The 18741-nt window shown below is 37.7% G+C and overlaps 1 protein-coding gene across 10 annotated transcripts in view; it reads left to right on the plus strand.

Annotated features, from left to right (window-relative positions):
• ralgapa2 (Ral GTPase activating protein catalytic subunit alpha 2) overlaps positions 1 to 18741 on the plus strand; it is a 198778-nt gene that overhangs the window by 10972 nt on the left and 169065 nt on the right. For all 10 annotated transcript variants that reach the window (XM_088626655.1, XM_088626653.1, XM_088626654.1 and 7 more), the window contains exons 2-3: positions 17741 to 17851; positions 18340 to 18389. In XM_088626655.1, the coding sequence (XP_088482781.1) occupies positions 17741 to 17851; positions 18340 to 18389 (161 nt within the window). The remainder of the gene's footprint in view (positions 1 to 17740; positions 17852 to 18339; positions 18390 to 18741) is intronic.

Here is an 18741-nt window from a genome sequence, read left to right on the forward strand (position 1 = left end):
AATATGTACTGTATAGATCTGTAATCTTGAATATAAACTTTAGTGATGGGATTTACCATCTGTGTCTCATTAAACAGCTTACATCATAGAAATTTATGAAAAAACTGGAGAGAAAATTGTTTCCCCCTATTACCCAGAAAAGCAGTCTTATTTTGAGGACTGTTTAAGATGAGCTTATACCATACGCAGGCCTAATTTTTTAGTAAATTTAAGTTGTGTTTGTGCACTTAATATTTTAAAGGATTCATAAATGATGAGGCAATAGACAACACTCAGTTTCTTAAATTATTCAGACAAATGAATAAACATGTATTTATTTATGTTTTAAAGGAGCATTTATGAGTTATTTATTAGCTCAAATACAAGACATTGGCTTCATATTAACTCCAGTTAGGTGAACTTCAGTCCGCAATTTGTGATGGCTGTACTGAATTATTGAAAATTCGTAGTCATTTATCCTTTGGTGAAACACCTGTTTTTAATAACTTTAACGTCTTTTGAGACAGAATATACTATCAGAAAATGGCCTTATGAAGTACATGTAATAGATGAAATAGCATCATTACATGGTTTTTAAAGTCTTTTGAGATGTCATTTTCTGCAGGAACAGGCTATGTGTCAAATACAAAAAATGAAAAGTTAATCGTAATACTATGCTGGCTGATGTGTACAGCAGGTTTGCCTTAGGAGAGAGTTACAAGTTCATGTTTCAGAAGAAGTCTGTCTCAGTAGACAGAATGGACAAGATTATATTTTACAAATGGCTAGGAGTAATACTGTATTTCCAATGTGAAAATACATTTAGGGCTCACTGCATATTTTAATTTAGATCTAGTATTGTTTATGCATTTAGAGCCTTTCAAAAGCTTTTGAAATTTGGTATTTAAGTGTTTCACAAAACCTATTTGTTCAACTTTCTTGCATGAAACTTTAAGACTGTTGTGTATGAAGATATGTTTCTTAACATGTGGAAGTAGAGATTTTGTAAAGCACCTCCAGTAGTGATGTGACAGTAGCCACTGCTACAAAAGGAAAGCTGAGTTTGTGGCTTGTTTTTTAAACCTCAAGCTTACAAACATTTCTGACAAACACAGATGGAATTTCCCATAAACGTCTTGAGGCTGCGATTCAGTGAAAAATCTTTATTGAAGGCTAATCTCGAACAGTTGGGTACTGTAATAAATGTCCTGTCAACAAAGCCTTAGGCGGGAGGGTGATTTATTGTAGCATTGCTAATTCTCCTACAGTTCAGGCAGTATGTAAGGGCTTTGCTGAATTAAGATGAGTCAGGGCTGGTGGCAGTACATCAGTTCAAATAGTTCACAAATCTTAAATATAAATAATTACTTTTATCTTGCTTTTATATGATATTAGAGTGTTACTTTAATGCTTTTAAATGGTATCACATAAGCAACTGTCCATATATGCTTATGCAGTAAAGGAAACAATGGCGTCTATCCCACTCATTGTAAACAATAAAAAAAGTAACATTCTGTGGCGCATGGGCTGCCTGGCGATTTTTGTCTGTTTTTTAAGGGTTTATACGATTTCTGAATTTAAGAAAGGTCATTAACTTAAAGCCTGAACAGAAACGTGTACTTATTGAATCTTTATTGTCATATATATATATTGCCTAATGCTTTGATTGCTGTTTACAGATGGAAATTATCAGTCAGATCCTAATACAAACATCTATACATAATGTATATAATGATGTTTTTCCCATATTGTGATGTTTGTCTATTGGAATTGTTTCTCCCAGCCTCTTGGTTCTGCTGTCTTTCCTGTAAGTGTGCACAGAATTGTTTATACTGTGGTTTTTAAGCTGTTCGTTCTTCATTTACAAATTGATTGCTCAGATTTTTTTGCCCGTATATAATATTTTCTGAATTTACTTCCAGATTCTTAGTAAAACTATTACCGAGAAAAATATCCTCCTTCTTCCAAAATTGTTTGCGTTTCAGCTTGTCCATCCAGATTTAAAATCTCTCAGTAGCTGTAATGTGTGTGCAGTAACATTGACATTTTCCTGCGTTTATGGTAGAACCTATATCTATTGTTTCATGAAATAAAGAAGCATTCTACTGTGATCTATACATTAGTATTGCACAGGATATATTCAACAATTTACACAGTTTAGTGCCTGCTCTTACAGTTTAACAGAAAAGATTTCTTTTCCCATTATTTTGCTGAGGGAAATTTCTCCTAATAAGAAGAGCAGCCATTTTTATGTAAGAGAGCTCTCTCCCTGTATATACTGTGTATTTTTCACATTTTATTTGAATTTTTAAAGTTGGTTCAGTCTGTTGTCTCAGATATTGACCTACTTAATGTTACAACAGGAATGACGCAGGCTGTGTGACTCTGCAGAGTCAGTCAGAATTCTGCCGGTGGCTGTTAGATGAGGGACAGAGATCAGCATCATGGGAGGGACTAGACTTTGTTCTGAGTGGATCAGTCAGGCGTCCTAAATCCATTTTTTATTTGATGGTACCTTTCGTTAATCCATTAGCAGAAATACCATGACTACCATCTGTGATTTGAAAACCAACAGTTATCTGAATATGGATGTCCTTTTTTTAGCTTCAGAAGATTTTTGTGTAGTACATCCAGTACTTAAACCATTTGAGTGGTCTTACCTCTTGCAGAGTCCTAGGTTTCTTACTTTCCTGGTGTAAAGTCTAACAACACATAAAGAAGTGTCCAACCCTGCCCCGGGAGAGCACCAATCCAGTTATTCTTGTAGGTCATCGGTTTTTAAAGATTGGCAACACTTGCCAGTTATGGATGAGTCAAACAAAAAATCTGTTATATTAAGAGGACTCAGATCCTAATGGTGACCTACAAATCTTGCTGGTTTGGAACTCTCCAGGACAGGTGTACGAGATCCCTGCTTTACAGCATATACTGTAGAACACTGTATCTGAGGAACACTGTAGCTGTAGTTAAGTTCTTGTCTGCATCAGACATCATATTAAGAGAATTTCATAGTGCACTGTAACTATGGAGTATTCAGCTAACTTGGCAAAGCTTAGTATCTTTCTGAAACATTAAACATCTGGTGACGATGCCTGTGCTGTTTCAAGGTAAATTCAAATAATGTTTCCGTCATGCAGTTGGTTAGAAGTGCACAGAAGTTCTAAGCTCTGGCAATTTCATCCTGCAAAGTTAATCTTTAAGCAAAGGGCAAGACATCAACCTCATTGATATGTGGTATTTGTATGCGGTTGTGACATGACCCTGAAAAAGTGCAGACCAGTTCTGTTAGTCATAGTGCTTCTGCCACAAATTGATAGTGAAGCAGGAGGCTGACAACTCTCCCACATGACTGGGCAATATCCAATGCTTAGCATGAATTCTAGAAAAGAAGCTGCTGAATATATATATATAATTTTAATTTAAAAATGACAATTTTCTAATTGTTAGATATTGTGCATATTACAAGTATACCTGTATATTCCAATAAACATAGTGGTTGAGTTCTCATATACTGATGACATTTTAGACAAAGTTATCAATGCTTTATGCAGCAGGTCCTGAAATTACTTTGTACTGTATATAATATAGATTATAAAGTCTAAAAATCAGAAATGATACCTTCTGTCAGTCAAAAGTTGAATTGTCAAACTTTACTCTGGAGTGCCTTTTAACATTTCTGGAACTGCAGCCAGAAAAGAAACACTTTATAGAATTAATTTTGAAACCCTTTGAGAAGCCTTAAATTAATAATCAGCTGTCGTGATAGCTTCAGTGACTGAGCATTATGTTTGACAGAGTGCTGTTGCTTTGAATACGAAAGACGGGATTCTCCAAGACACTGGCATTTATATTTCATGATTTGCATCCACAGAATGATAAAGTACTTTATACTGTGCCCTCAGAAAGTATTGAGATGGCAGTCTGATTTCTTTACAGTCAAGCAATGTGGACACGGCACTCTAATATGATATGCTAATTCTGGTATTATTTATTGGTATTACAACAGACTTTGTAATGCCCGGACTGGGACGAGCTCTCAACCTGTCATTCAAACTAGGTCGAGTCGTCTTTCAATTAAGCCTTCAATTTTTCAATCAGACTCCTGGTCTAACTCCCAATCACGTTAATTAATTGCTTTAAGTCTGTTCAGACCGTTAAATCTTTGATTCGTCTTTAGAGCCTAGCTCTGTGAATTTCAGCGATCGCATCGCTCTTATTCGACTCAGATATGTTCCTGTTCTCTTCCATTCATCATTCCCAGATACGACGACTCGGAAGAAACATTTTCGTTAAGAAGGTTTTCCTTTTTCAGGGCTGCCTCGCCCGCCTTTACTCTTTTTATTTCGTTTGGGAGGTGTGTACCCCCTTTTTATTTTTTTATTTTATTTTTCCTGCACACCTTTTTATTTGGACAGAGCTGATAACTTCTGCCTGCCACTACTATTTTACCTTTTCCACTTAAGAGTCCTGCGCCTGTGCTTTTAGGCGGGAGTGTCCGACTCAGGGCTGTTCTCAACCTCTCGCGGCTTTACAGACCTGTTTTCTTTTTGTTTAACAGTTACAAACTTCTAATAGTGTTCATGTAGTCTGCCCCCTTAGTTTAAAGTATATAATACTACAAGTAACAGGTTAATTCCATTCTGAAAAGAGAAGAGAGAAAACACAACGTTTCAGCCGTGGAGCCTTCTTCAGGTGTGAGAAACCTGAAGAAGGTTCCACGGCCGAAATGTTGCATTTTCTCTCTTCTCTTTTCAGCATGGAATTAACCTATTACGTGTTCCTTTGCAGCCTACGCATGCTGACGCAGATACCCACCTGAACGCATATAACACTAGTTAATTAAACGCCCTTGAGGAACAGTACTAGTTGTTCTTATGACTCCAAAGACAACAGTTTGGAGAGTCATAATTAGAGATGTTCCATTTTAAACTGAAATTCTGGAAATCTGATTCTATATTCAACCAAAGATGATTAATCAAGTTGAAAGTTTTCATTCAACCTGTTTTAGAAAGATGGGAAACAAATTTAAAAAAATTACAGTGCTGATGTGTCATCAGATAAAGCCCTTTAATTTTTTTCTATTCTTAATAGAAACCAGTAAATCTGGATAGTTATTGATAAAAGGCATTAATTAAATGTAAGCACTTAAATGTTGTAACACCCATTGTGACACACCTACATTCACAATGGGAAAAACATATATTTCATCAGTATTGATTGTGAAATTCCTCAGCCTTTTGTATCAAAGTGGATTAACATCCTGAAGCCGGTTATACCAGTTTTAGTGTTGTCAGTTACATTAGTATGAAATGGTTTGGCTGGTGGTTTAAAAATTATCTTTAAAATTTTTCTTGGCGATTTACACCGTTACCCCTAAGATATATGTGCTTCCTGTGTAGTCTTTTCATAGCTAGCCTTACTAAGATATAAGTCAGAACACTTAATACACCACAGTTCCTGTGCAAAACCTTGTACCTTTTACTATTACTGTAACCTTGTACCTATTACTAGTACATAGTAAGTAATATTTGTTGTACAGTTTATTTGTTTTCTCTATATGGGCTTGTAAATCAAGAGGATATGTTCAAAGCAATGTTTTTTCCTGTTCTGTGTTACAGCTCTCTGAGGGGATTTCTGTACTTGCAAACTTTAATGATGAAAATCCCCAATGATCCATAGTGCTACAGTACATTAATTTGTAAATCTTTGATAATTAAGGAAATCACACAAAAATCCCGACCATTATAATTTCTTTTGGTTAAATGTCTAGCAATACTAAGTATGTCCTTTTTGTTCTCTGCTGGTATGTTGATGTATGAAGACTGGACTGTATGGAAAACCAGACAGAGACGCAGTCTGTTGCTTAACATTACAAGGATTATTTATATCTCATGAAAAAAACGTTTACCCAGTTTAGGAGTAGCTGCTTCTTGGCAAGTTTAGAAACTGGAGCCCTAAGCTGAAAGTACTTAAGAAACTACTCTTCGTGAGCAAAAATCTATATCTTGCAAGATCAGCATGGTTTGAGAAAAAAGATACCACATAAACTCTGGTGATCCACAGGTGATTCTGACATCTCACTCATCACCCTTTATCATCATGACATGCAGTGTTCTGGCTGTGTTTATAGGTCCAGTTTCATGGTTTAAATCATTGACAGTAGAATATCATATATCCTGCGGTCATGCACTTTAGTGGCTTTGAAAGTCTGTGATCTTGGTCTTTTAAGAACACAAAGGTTGCAAATGTGAGGAGGCTGTTCAGCCCAGCTGATTTGTTTTGTTGCGTATAGCTAACTTATCTGAGGATCCCATGCAGCTGTTTATCAAAACACTGGAATATGGGGTTTGACAAAACAGTAGGATAGCAGGTTCCAGGCTTCTACAACCCTTTGTGTAAAGAAGTGCAATGTGTTCTCTGTGTTCTCCTGCGCTTTCCCAATATTTTCCACTCATGTCCTCTGGTTTGCGTTTCGCTGTTCAGGCTGAAGGAGTTCTCTGGCCTGACGTTGTCAATACCTCTAAGGATTTAAACTGCTTGCATTTTCTATGTTAAGTTCAGTACTTCCCCCTTCATGTTGCACTTCCACAAAAAGGGTTTTTACATTGGAGGAAAAGCATATTCTAGTGAATGACAAGATAAACAGAGGAAGTGCTTTGCAGACTGTATTTAAAAGTAAAAGTCAGTCATCAGTAGTAGCAGAATTATGGTGGTTAAGGTCCAAGTGCTCTTCAAAGACTGCAGGCAAAAAGCTATTGAACTCCACAAGTTGGGGTGGCTGGAAAAGAATCCACATAAAGCTGAATCTAAAAGTGTCAATTATGAAGACATTTTTTAAAGCTACTGGTATAGTGTCTGCCCCGCCAGGAAGAGGATGCAAGTGTATCTTATCATGAGTCTGTAAAACAGGAAGTTTGGGAGGAAACTGAAGATTCAAAAGCAATAGTTTGAAACCTCCAATACACACTGGCATTTTCAGGGTACAGGGTATTGAAAACTACCGTTTACCATGCAGTATGCCTGAATAAATGTTGTATTCATTCAGTTATTCAAGGAAGAAGCCTCTTCTGAGAGTGAACCACAAAAAGAGGATATGCAGACATGCCAAACATAATGTAAGAAAGGTAACAGTCTTATGGTCCAATTAAATGAAAATTGAGTTTATTGGAATACTTATCCGTGTGATGTTTAGCTTAACAATGATGAATCTCATGTTGAGAAAACACACCTGTCCTGTGTGAAATATTAAAGCTGCCATCTTTGGGGTTGTTGTACATCTACAGTTCCTAGAGCCCTTGTCAGAGTTTGATTTCCCCTGCCTTGACATGAACCAGGACATTTTGACAAGAAACCTGGTTCTTTCTGCAAAGAGTCTCAAGTTTGAGTGAAAATGGACATTCCAGGATGACAGTGATACAAATCATACATCTAATGAAGGATGGTTACGTACATACTGTATATGCTGTATAGAATAAATGCACACGACTCTCAATCTCAGTCTCGAAATCTCAGTTTACTTTAACATTTGGGATTTTAACTGAAAATGGCAGTTAGCTAATGAAAACCAAAGTGTCTGGAGGACCTACAGCAATTCTCCATGGAGTAATGTTCATAAACTTTCCCACTAAATTGTGAAAGCCTCATAGCATACTACAAGAGGCCATCCAGTTGATAGAGTCCCAGGGAGAGAACTATTTACAAAACACTAACTAAAAGGTTGTGAATAAATGTGACTTCAGGTCTTAAATATTTCTGTCAAATATGGATTTGGTCTGTGGAATATTAAGATTTTTTTAAAGTAAGAATTCAATCTGTAAATCTTTCTCTTATTAATTCATATTACATCAGGGGTATGAATGAAATTTAGAGGGCCCAGTGTAACAGGGTGGAAATCTAATTTGCCCAAGCTGTCTGCCTTTCATTTATTGCTCACTTCTAATTATCTGGTCAGAAGTAAAATTTCAAGTCTGTTAGTTGCTGGAGTGAAACTTGAATTAGCTTTTTTTCTCACTGCTTTTGTTTGTAATGACCAGGGTCATACAGTCGGCACACCTGTGAACATATTAGAATACCTACTGTAGAATAGAAGTGATGGCTCTCTGAAGGGATCAGGCTGCTTTTCCTCTCGGTTCTCCACTACGGGCTGCAGGGCTGTGTGTCCGGACTGACTTTTCATTGCTTTTTTGCTGGGAGATTTATTGTCTGCATTTTGTGTTTCACTCAATCCGTCCATCCATTCTCTCACCGCTTTATCCGATACAGGGTTGCGGGAAGCCGAAGCCTGTCCCAGCAAGCAAGCAACGGGCACAGGGTGCGTCACACCCTGGACAGGATGCCAGACCATTAGAGGGCACCACAGACACACACAGACTTGTGTCAGGGCCAGTTTTCCTAGAAGCCAGTTAACCTACCAGTGTGTCTTAGGACTGTGGGAAGAAACCGGAGCACTTGGAGGAAACCACCGTGAACACTAGGAGAACATGCAAACTCCACACAGATGGCACCCCAGGTCCAGAATTGAACCCAGGGCTCCAGTGCTGCGAGGCACCAATGCTAAGTGCTGTGGCCATGTGCTGTCGCTGTTTCACTAAATATCAAACTGAATGAATTATAACTCGAGGACTAAACTGCGTAGTTTGATCCCAAAGCTTAAGCTGCCCTTACCTGTTTAACAAGTCAGAGAGGGAACAAACACACAACTGGTCCTCACCCGGTTGCTCAGTAACACCCCATTAATATTCCATACTAAAGGAACTCGAGACCTGCATTGCTCTTAATAGGTCTGGCCTTAATATTATCCTGAGCTCAGCAAAACATTTTTCAAAAGATAATTATCACTGAGAGGCCATTTCCAAGTGGTTTGTATTGACACTAGGGTGAATAAAGTTCTGAAACTAAATTTATTAAGGATGTGTTAAATTACATACTATTTCCTAGTTAAGTGTTCAAAGGCTGAACTGTATCCTCTGAGCTTTCTCGCTGTTTATTTCCACACATCTCCACCATTTCTAATATTTGTAACCTTTTATTCTTCTTTAGTCCTGATTCTTAGCAAACATTTGTATCCTAGCTTGCATCTGCCATATTCTTCTATTTCATTTTTTCTGTTCTTTATCTAAACGTCTCAGAGCTTTTAAGTAGAGGAGAACTGAGGGATCTGAGGTATCATGTAAGTAATCAATGTAATCAATGTAAGTGAACTGTACTGTATTTACTGTGAACATTTGAGGATTGAAGTAACCTTCATAGGCTTCAGTGATTGCTTTCTAATATATATTTGCGACTAAGCTAAAATAGTCTAGAAGAAGAATGTTTCTGCTTAACGCGTGTATTTATGCAGAATGTCACGTTCTATAGGTAATTTCATATTTGAAAACATTTTTTTTCCAAATGCAGTTGCACATACTGTCACCCCCATAGTACCCTACTAAATCAAACCATAGTTTTTCAGTTTCTATAAATATGCATTATAGGCATGTTTCAAGCTAGGCATTGATCCAAGAAAGACATGAATTCATGGGGCTATGTAGAGTCTGATCTGAAAGGCTAATTTTTGTGAAAGACATACTGGGTCTTGCATAAAATAAGATTTAATTACTCTGCCTGTATTAACAACATTAGAAGATTGAAATACTTTAATATGAAATGTTAAGTGCCTCTAGATTTAGATTCATTATAGCTCAATCTAGAAAGGAGTTTTAGGAGTCAAGCGATCCAAGGATCTCGTCCAGCCATTTCTTGAAAGAGCACGGCTGGGTAACTTGTTCCATTCTCCCATGACCCTTGGGCTTAAAGTGGGAAAAAAAATGTACTTTAAATTTTGTGTGTATTAAATGTCTCATTACAACACATTACAAAAATCAAACTCCAAATCAGTCTTAATTTGTCCCAAATCTAAAAAGACAGCCTCTGGCTCTACCGTTCAGAAAACGGATTCCTTTTTGTTAAAATACATTTCTGATCAAATGTTGTGCTTTATGACTCACATAACTTTTGCAGCTAAGGTGTGTACTGTACATACAGGGTAGCATGACAAAGTACATTAAAGGAGTGTAAACCTTGAAGAGTAGGTGTAGTTTTGCCTCATTTCTGATATTTCAATTAATGACAGCTTCAGTTTTGTTTCAGGAAATAAAATACTGTATCTAGCTGACTAAAATAGAGTGACATTTGATTTGGCAATTTGGGGTCATCAATATCTTTTGAGGAACAAGCGCACTCTTGTTGTTCATGATTTTATCATGGGGTACTGTGTGACTGTGGAGTCCTGAAGGATGCGTATTGAAATTTGTCATATTTGGAGTATTTTTCTGCATGTCAGTCTTAGCTGAAAAAACCCTCTCCAAGTGAACAATTCTGCTCTCTTGAAGGGAAAATCTAATAAGGTTTGAGTTACGGTATATATTTATGAAAATGTCAAAAGAAAACTATAATTAAAAAAACAGAATAGAGCAAAGTGAAAAAGTACACAGAGCCTTTTAAGCTTCCTTTAACCTTTTCAGTTTTGGGTCTGGCTCAAGAAGCTTAAAATACTAGAACATAAAATGTCTAAACTAATTATTAAGAGAAAATACTGCTTGGAAATATTTGGCAGCAGTAAAATGATATCCAAATGTCTTACGAAGCAAATCTTGCATTTGATTTATACTGGATTCCTGCAAAATGGAGTGCTAGCTGGCATATCACTCTACTTTCCAATTGACCTAATAATGTTTCCTATTAATAGTGCTTTAATGTAATGTTTCTGTTAGGGTTAAATACCTTTTTGAAAACTGTGCAGGAAACAAACCCCCCCCTGTATATTGTAGAATCAATAGTAAAATCATTAAATTCTATAATGGATTCTTAATACTCGTATCATATGAAAAATTCTGATGGTCTGTATTTAAGATATTGATAATTACGTTAGAGAATATTAATCATTATTAGGTGAGGTTAATTCAGTCGGACATTTTTCAGCAATCAAGGTGTTTTACACTCTTAGATTACATTTTATTTGTACCTCTTAAACTGTGTGGTAGGGTTGAGTGTCTTAGCACTTGGGTAAATTACAGCCTATTGTTGAAATTATGATAAAACTCATATCGGAGCTTTTATATCTTTAAAAAGCCATCATTATGACTTTATAATTATGAGGTGAATTTGGGGAACATTATGAGGGCACTCTTTAAGTGTGTTTAGCTTGTGACCTAATTTGAGTGCACTCCTCTTGAGGTTTTAAGTAGTGAAAAGCACATTTTACTACTTAACGTCTTATCCTGTGCAATATCCATTACTGTGTTAACATGTTATGATGTTTCCTACTGATGTCTTGCAGCCGTATGAACCTTTTGCTTTCATAAATATTTATTTGCAAAGAAAGGAACTTGTCCTACTTTCCAGCTAACATACAGTAGGTGTGGTTAAAAAGTGTCTTGGAGTTACTACAAAATGCAGCAAAAGATGTTTTTCCTTGAATTTTATGTGTTGGATATTTCTTTCTCTGAAGCTTGTAGAGTAATTCGTTTCAGCTGAGTCATTAATTTCCAGAAAGAAAGAGCTTAACCAATTTCACAAACAGCAGTGATACCCTACCGTTGAGTGGATGGTAACAGTTTGGCGTGATTTCAAGGACAACACGCCAATACTTCTGACTTATAAATGCACATTAGATGAATGGAATTCACATGATTTGCCTTTAACCAATTGCATGTGTATCCTATGCTAGAAATATGCTAGGCGTTTTGAGCAAAGGGTGCTCCTTGTAAGAATCATGTACTCAGCATGTGAGTGGAGACCAAATCTGTGTGCTTTGTGTGAATTAGAGTGAGCATTGGATTTAAAGCCGATTTGTGATCTCTCTACTTTGTGTATAAAACGCAGATGAGCAGATTTGCCTTGTAAGCATTTTAGGAAATCCAATATTGAGCAACTAATTTGACATGATTATTCACATTTTTTCTGCATATGCTAGGAATTCGTATTTTCTTCCTTTTTATCTGGACAGGAAAACAGCGCCACTCCAAAACGCGCAGTCTTTATGGTTCTTATAGTCCTAAGTTCCTTCTGCTCGTGTGACAGCGTGGAGCAGTGTAGCTGTAAAAGGCAGCGTATAATCGGTGCCTTTATTTGGAATCTCCTTTGCTCAGCTGCTCATGGCAGAGTTTTGCCTCTTCCAGCACTGGGAGAAGTTCCAGCTGCTTTCCAGCATTGTTGCTGGAATGCTGTAGGAAGTGGCTCCGTGTGTCCTTATCGTCGGAGGAGCACCCCTCCCTTATCCGGGTGTGCTGCTGCAGTTGACCTCTGACCTGAGGATATATGGAGAAGAAACACCCACAGGGGTGAACGCCACACAATGCGGAGCAAACACTTTTCTTTTTGGATGCTGTTGCTGAGTCAGCAGGTTTTCCTGCACAGCAGGAAAGGCCAGAACACAATGAGAAGTGTTGAGAGCCGAAAATGTGAGTGGGTCAGATAAGAGCTATTCTGGATCGCCTGGATCATTTTTTATTTTGGTCTGTTTTGTTAGTTTCTCCTTTAGTGTATTTGTTGAGAACAGAGTGTCATCTTGTTTAAGTAGTGCAGTAACTGATTTAAGACCTCTCTAATGCCAGTGGGTGCTTTTGTTTTTTTTTTCTAGCCTTCCTTACACTGCAACCTTCTGTCAGGAATACAGATGCATTGCTCTGCCACATTGAAAATCTTCCTCCTCGTTAGAAACCAGTCAACCGCTATAAAATAGGTTCAAATAATACATTTTGATTAAATGCAATAAATCAAAGTATACTTGTAGTGAACATTTTTTATTCTCTCCTGCTATTATAACGCAATAAGTATGCTTTTAGTTTATATATTAGACTAACTGTATGACATTATGGAAACTGGTATGAAATACAATATGACATCAGCATTACTGTTTTATGAATAATAAAACCAATGTATAGGAAAATGTCACTTGTTAGACAGAGTCAATGAACAGAGTGATAGGGCCATTTATCTTGATTCAAGGGGTAGGCTATATCATGAGTAATAGGCTCTACGGATTTTGTTCTTCGGCCTATGTCCCACCATGACACTGACATTGACTCCAGTATGACAGAAGACTGTGGCATTTCATTAGTGCTTCTTTTACTACCTTAACATTTTAAAGTTGAGGTGTTTTGAAGTTAACTTATTAACTTATTTCCATACTGTATCTGTGAATAATTATCACAATCGCCCGCCGGAACATAGAAAAGTTCCACAAAATGTGCGCAACGCATAAAGAAAGTGGAAATTCGAGGTGTAAACTTCAGGACACTAGTGATATTTAATTTTTCAAGAGGGAAACAATAAGATAAAGACAGGGTTGTAAATAGGTTCTGTAATACTTGAAGTGAGTGGAAGGTACTGTGTTTGAAATATGACTTTAAACGCACTGTGATAAAGATATCTACTTTGGGCAAAGACGTGTGCGCTGGTCTGAAGTCATCCATCTCTGTGTGGCCTGGCGATGGGCCAAGTGCAGGATGAGAGCAGGGGGTCGTGTACTCTGTCCGCCTTCTAGAGTCGACTTCAGATTTCTGTCACCCTCACCAGGGTTACCCACGTTCTGATAATGTACGAATTGGCAGCTTTTATCTGTTGAAAGCATAAAACTGAAAGCATTTTAATTAATGGTGAATTAATGGTGTGGCGTGACTTTTACAGGCCGGGCACAGAGCAGGTCTTCCTAGTCGTAGTGCAGTCATGCCCTTTATGTAGTAAACACAAAACAGCTCAGCCGTTCCAAAAGTAAAATGTATTTGCTGTGGGAACTAAATTAGTGACGGGAAAAAATATTCTTCAGCCACTGAGAAGCTTCCCAGGCTGTTCTTTGGCAGTCCTTTTGGCTTGTCGTCAGGTCACTTGTACAGTTGGTCCTCTGCTTTTATCCCCTCGGCTCTCGTCGTCAGCGGTTTAGATCTCTGGCTGGCTCGGGGACCCCTGTGCCCTGTGTGTGCTGTTTTCGCCCTCTCACCTCGGACACCTGCAAAGACAGGTCAGGTGAGGAGACACTGTACAATTAATGAAGAAGAGCTTGGATATCAAGTATCTGGGAGCATAATGACCTTAAGCTCCTCTTACACAGAAACTCACTCTGACTGCCTGTCATAGACCCTGAAAAAGCTAAGTGCATAGATAGCCTGTATATGCAGAGCACCGCATATAAACCAAGTGCCCTTTTTGTAATCTGATGCAGGTTGCTGCCAAAATTTCATGCAAGTAAAGTGCATGGAGGTTTAATAAGTTTGTCTTTTGCAAGTTCATGCTATAGGGTCTCATGAAAGGTTAGCCCATCTGTACAGAGTTATTGAATGAACTGCTTGGGTGTTGAATGTTCCATTGGTGTTTTGTTAAGGTGACAACCCTGTCCTTCTTACGGACTAGAGTCGATGCTTTGTATCAAAAGCTACGTATCTTGATAAGACAAGTAACACAAGTTACTCCTGCTTTAGAGAATTCATTGTAATCTTTTTAATATTCTGTTAGTATTTTTTAATTGTTTAGTGCCTCTGTTACCACTGGTATACTCTTGAGCTATAATTAAATTGCCCCAGTAAATTCCCCCTTTGCAAGGGGGAATTTGTTTACGATGACTTACCCAGCTACAGTAAATTAATAATAGAATATTCTTTATAGTGTTATGATCCAGTTGACCATGAAGTCGGTGAAGTTTCCAGTTCACATTCTGATCGCACAATTCAAGGCCTTATTCAGAGAGCCTAGAACGTTACTGTAGGTATGGTTTGAGGTTTGCATACTGTAGCTGCAGCTGAGGTTTCTGGTGGTGTACTCTGGTCAATTAAGTTAATCAGAGCCTCCAACAGCCATAGAACGCAGCATAAAAACAGAGAGGGAAGAAGACGAGAAGTTTTGAAGACAGAGGGTAGAGTGAAACGGATACAAGAAGACGCATAAAGAAGGAGGGACATAATCACCCTTGTCTTTCTCTGTGTTTGTGCCATGTGAGAGGTCTTGGAGACCAGATTCTGCCTAAGTAATCTGAATATTACAGAGGGCTTGCTATCCTGTTTATTTGAGGAAATTCTGATTTCCTGTATAGTGGAATTATTAGACTAAAAATGTTCTCTGCTAGTTGGGTGATGCATTTTTAGATTTAGGGAGATTCCTTTTGGGAATCCATGTTGTGGGAAAGGAGATTAAGTTCTGAGTTGTATTATTTTATTAGGATGCAGGACTGTCCTCTTTGTGGCCTGTTAACCTGTTCCATAGTGATTTCAGTTTACAGGGCTAGCATTTTGTGCTTCTGGGTAGCACGTACAGTAGGCCTCTATTATGCATTGACTTCTACCTACAGTATGATAGTGCGTATGTCATGTAATGTTTTGTCAAATCTGTCTCTGAATAATACTGTCACCAGATTTATGTCAGAATATCGAGAACTCATGTGCCTCAAATTTTACCTGCCATTCGAGTTTATAGAGTAGTTGTCCATTATACTTTATAACATTATTATATATGACAGGCATAGTTAGCCAAACGTTTTTTACCTCTCGGTTAGTGATATTAACCTGTAGGCAACCACTTTTTACATGTTTTTTTTCTCTGTGATTTGTCACTTTACTGTGCTTAATTTTGAATAGCTGAGATGGGGCTTTTTTGATTGGCTTTGGTTAGAAAATTTGTCTTCGGTTTTGCTGAATATTTTCATAACCTGATATTTCATGACTGTGATTACAGGTAAAACATTTTGTTAGAAAAACAGGGAAAATACGATCAATGCTGCTTCAGCAGATCAGTTGTCTAACCCTGGCTGAATGAGATTTCACCTGTTGTCTAGAGTACTTTATGCAGAGCCATATCACTCTGCAACTCACAACTGGCAACCCACTGAAGCTCAGCAGGTTTGACGGGTACGCTATACTGTAAACAGGCGCCGTCCTTCGGATGAGACGTAAAACTGAGGTCCTGACTCTCTGTGGTTATTAAAAATCCCAGGGCGTTTCTCGAAAAGAGTAGGGGTGTAACCCTGGCGTCCTGGCCAAATTTCCCATTGGCCCTTACCAATCATGGCCTCCTAATAATCCCCATCTATGAATTGGCCTCATTACTCTGGTCTCCTCCCCACTGATAGCTGGTGTGTGGCGAGCGTTCTGGCACACTATGGCTGCCGTCGCATCATCCATGTATAGGGGAGTCCCTATTACCTGTAAAGCACTTTGAGTGGAGTGTCCAGAAAAGCGCTTCATAAGTGTAAGCAATTATTATTATTTTTGCAATAAGAAAACTTTATTTATTTTTTTTGAAAGATGAGTTTGTCAGAATGTGCCTTATTTACAAGATAAAAGAGATATTTTTATTAATTAATCTACAGTATATCATTAGGTGGTATAGGAAAAGGGAAAAATGGGTGAGGGAATATACATCAGTTGTTGTTAAATGTTGATTTTATTTATGGAGAATTTGCTGATGGTTAATATTTCTACTGCTTAACTTCACACAGTTGGATTTGAGAAGGTAAAATGTCTTAACTAAATGAGAATCTGCCCTAGATTTCAACAACAGAGAAACATCTGTCGTTCTGATCTGTTGGAGTGTGTAACAAAGTCAGAGGCACAACATTTAACAGTAGTTGCCAAGTAGACTCCGGAGGATTTGAATGCGGTAGGAGCAATATGCTAATTGCCCATGTATTTTTGAACACTGCATAATATTGTGGTGCTGATTAAAAAGACTCTTGTTACACTTCCATCACTTACATTGAACTTTGTTGCCCTTACTATGGTCTGTCTGAGAATGGTATGATTCCAACCCTTTCACTTTCAGGATGTATATTTTGTTGATTTTAGTCCTACTTCATGCTTTTACAAAAATCCACATCATAAACTGAAAAAATCCCCCAACATTCTCAAGTATAGTAAAACCATCCCCAATTCTCATGTATTATGAATACTGTTATCTGCAATATTCAATGTGTCTCGGATGTTTACGGTCAAGGGAATAGTAAGGTTTCTATTGTTTTGCGTAAGAATGAATCAATGTTGCGAATTGTTCCGGAATGGTAGACCTTCAATAAAACAGATTTATCAAGTAGTTGAATCTTTCTTTCACGTTTTGGTGATCCTGAAGCCCATCTCTTCTTTTTTCAGAAATAGTTAGGTTAAAACAAATGTATTGTCTGTGATTTCTTTAGTCCTTTTCGAAACCGCTAAGTTAATTGAGAACAAATTTTCAATTGAATTTGAAATGACAGCCTGCAGATCGGTTTATACAGCAATGTGTTTACAGAAGCACTTTGCTCAGGGGTACAGTAGCAAGATAAGATCAGATCACTATATTGGCCATATACAATTTCTTGTTTTAGGTATTTTGTATTTTTCACATACCCCAACTTGCTCTCCATAAAACACAGAGAGGGAGAGACGCTTGGGGTCAGAGCACAGGATCAGCCATTTATACAGCTCCCCTGGAGCAGTTGGGGTTAAGGGCCTTGCTCAGGGACCCAACGGAGTAGGATTCCTCTGCCGGCCGCGGGATATGAACCGGCAACCTTTCTGCCACAGACGCAGATCTTTAGGCACCGAGTCACCACACTGCCCTTGTACCACCTTGAGTTTCAGCTCAAGACCCTGTGCTGTGGAAACGTAGCTATTACTCAACTGTCAAATACTTGTGACTCAAGACATTTCTGGCACTACATTGTATTGATTTTGTCATCTGTTTAATTTTTTTGTGATCTTTTGTACTTTTGCTGGTGGTCTTCCTCACTTAGTGTTCTTAATGTTGTATTTTTTTGCAGATATTCTTGAAAGGGGGGAGCTGAAAGCATTCTTTGAAAACAACTGCTCTCAAATCTATTTTATCTTCTATGAAAATTTCATTACACTGGAAAGTAACTTAAAACAAAAAGGTAAGGTTCATGTCAGTGTTAATGAGACTGGGTCTGTCTGAGCTAACAGAAGCCCTTTAGGTATTTTCTGATGTCCTGTGCCATTCTTCGTTCATGCGATGGAGAGATTTTTAAAGTGATTTAACTCATTTGTCTTGGATGAAACTTAAGTATATTTAACCTCATCAACAAGTAAATGAAGTGAATGACAAATGCCTTAGTCATTTAAAGTAAATGTTCATATTGGTTATAAAATACAATGATGGCTTATACTTATTATAATAATAGGTAATTCCCGATAAATGTTCTTGATTGTGGTTTCATTCTGTGAGGAATAGCAAGTGCAAGTTTGATATTACTCATGCTTTCAGATGAACCCATATTTTTAAGAGAAAGAATGATGGAGTAGGCTCATGTCAAGACAATGAGTGTGTTCTATGTGGAATGGACTGTGCTTATTTTCCACTTGTCCTTCTCAACATGCCGTGCCTGCCTGTGTTTTATTTCAGGGAACAAATCACAAAGGGAGGAGCTGGACTCCATTCTTTTTCTCTTGGAAGTAAGTTCAATCCTTAATATTGTTTTCTCATGCCTCGAAACACTGTTTCTGAAGTGTTTAACCTGTGGAGTTCCCCTGTCTTTCTAAAAATGTACAATGAAAGCAGTTGTTTATAATCATCTGGCAATTGTTAATGAACTGTGCTTTGGCACTAGTATTTGGTACTAGAACTCACAAGTAGTTGACTTTTTATCTAGGTCTTAGCAATAAATTATATTGTGCTTTATTTTTTCTGTATTGTGAAGGACACTATCTTAATTAGAAGCTGACTGTCCTGATTTTAGTAAAAATGAATTTGCCCGTTTCCTCTAAAGTTTTAAAGTTGTTTAAAGTGTTGCTTTTGGTCTTTATG

Source organism: Lepisosteus platostomus, chromosome 3, assembly GCF_059453375.1.
Source record: "Lepisosteus platostomus isolate fLepPlt1 chromosome 3, fLepPlt1.hap1, whole genome shotgun sequence".
NCBI classification, from domain to species: Eukaryota; Metazoa; Chordata; class Actinopteri; order Semionotiformes; family Lepisosteidae; genus Lepisosteus; species Lepisosteus platostomus.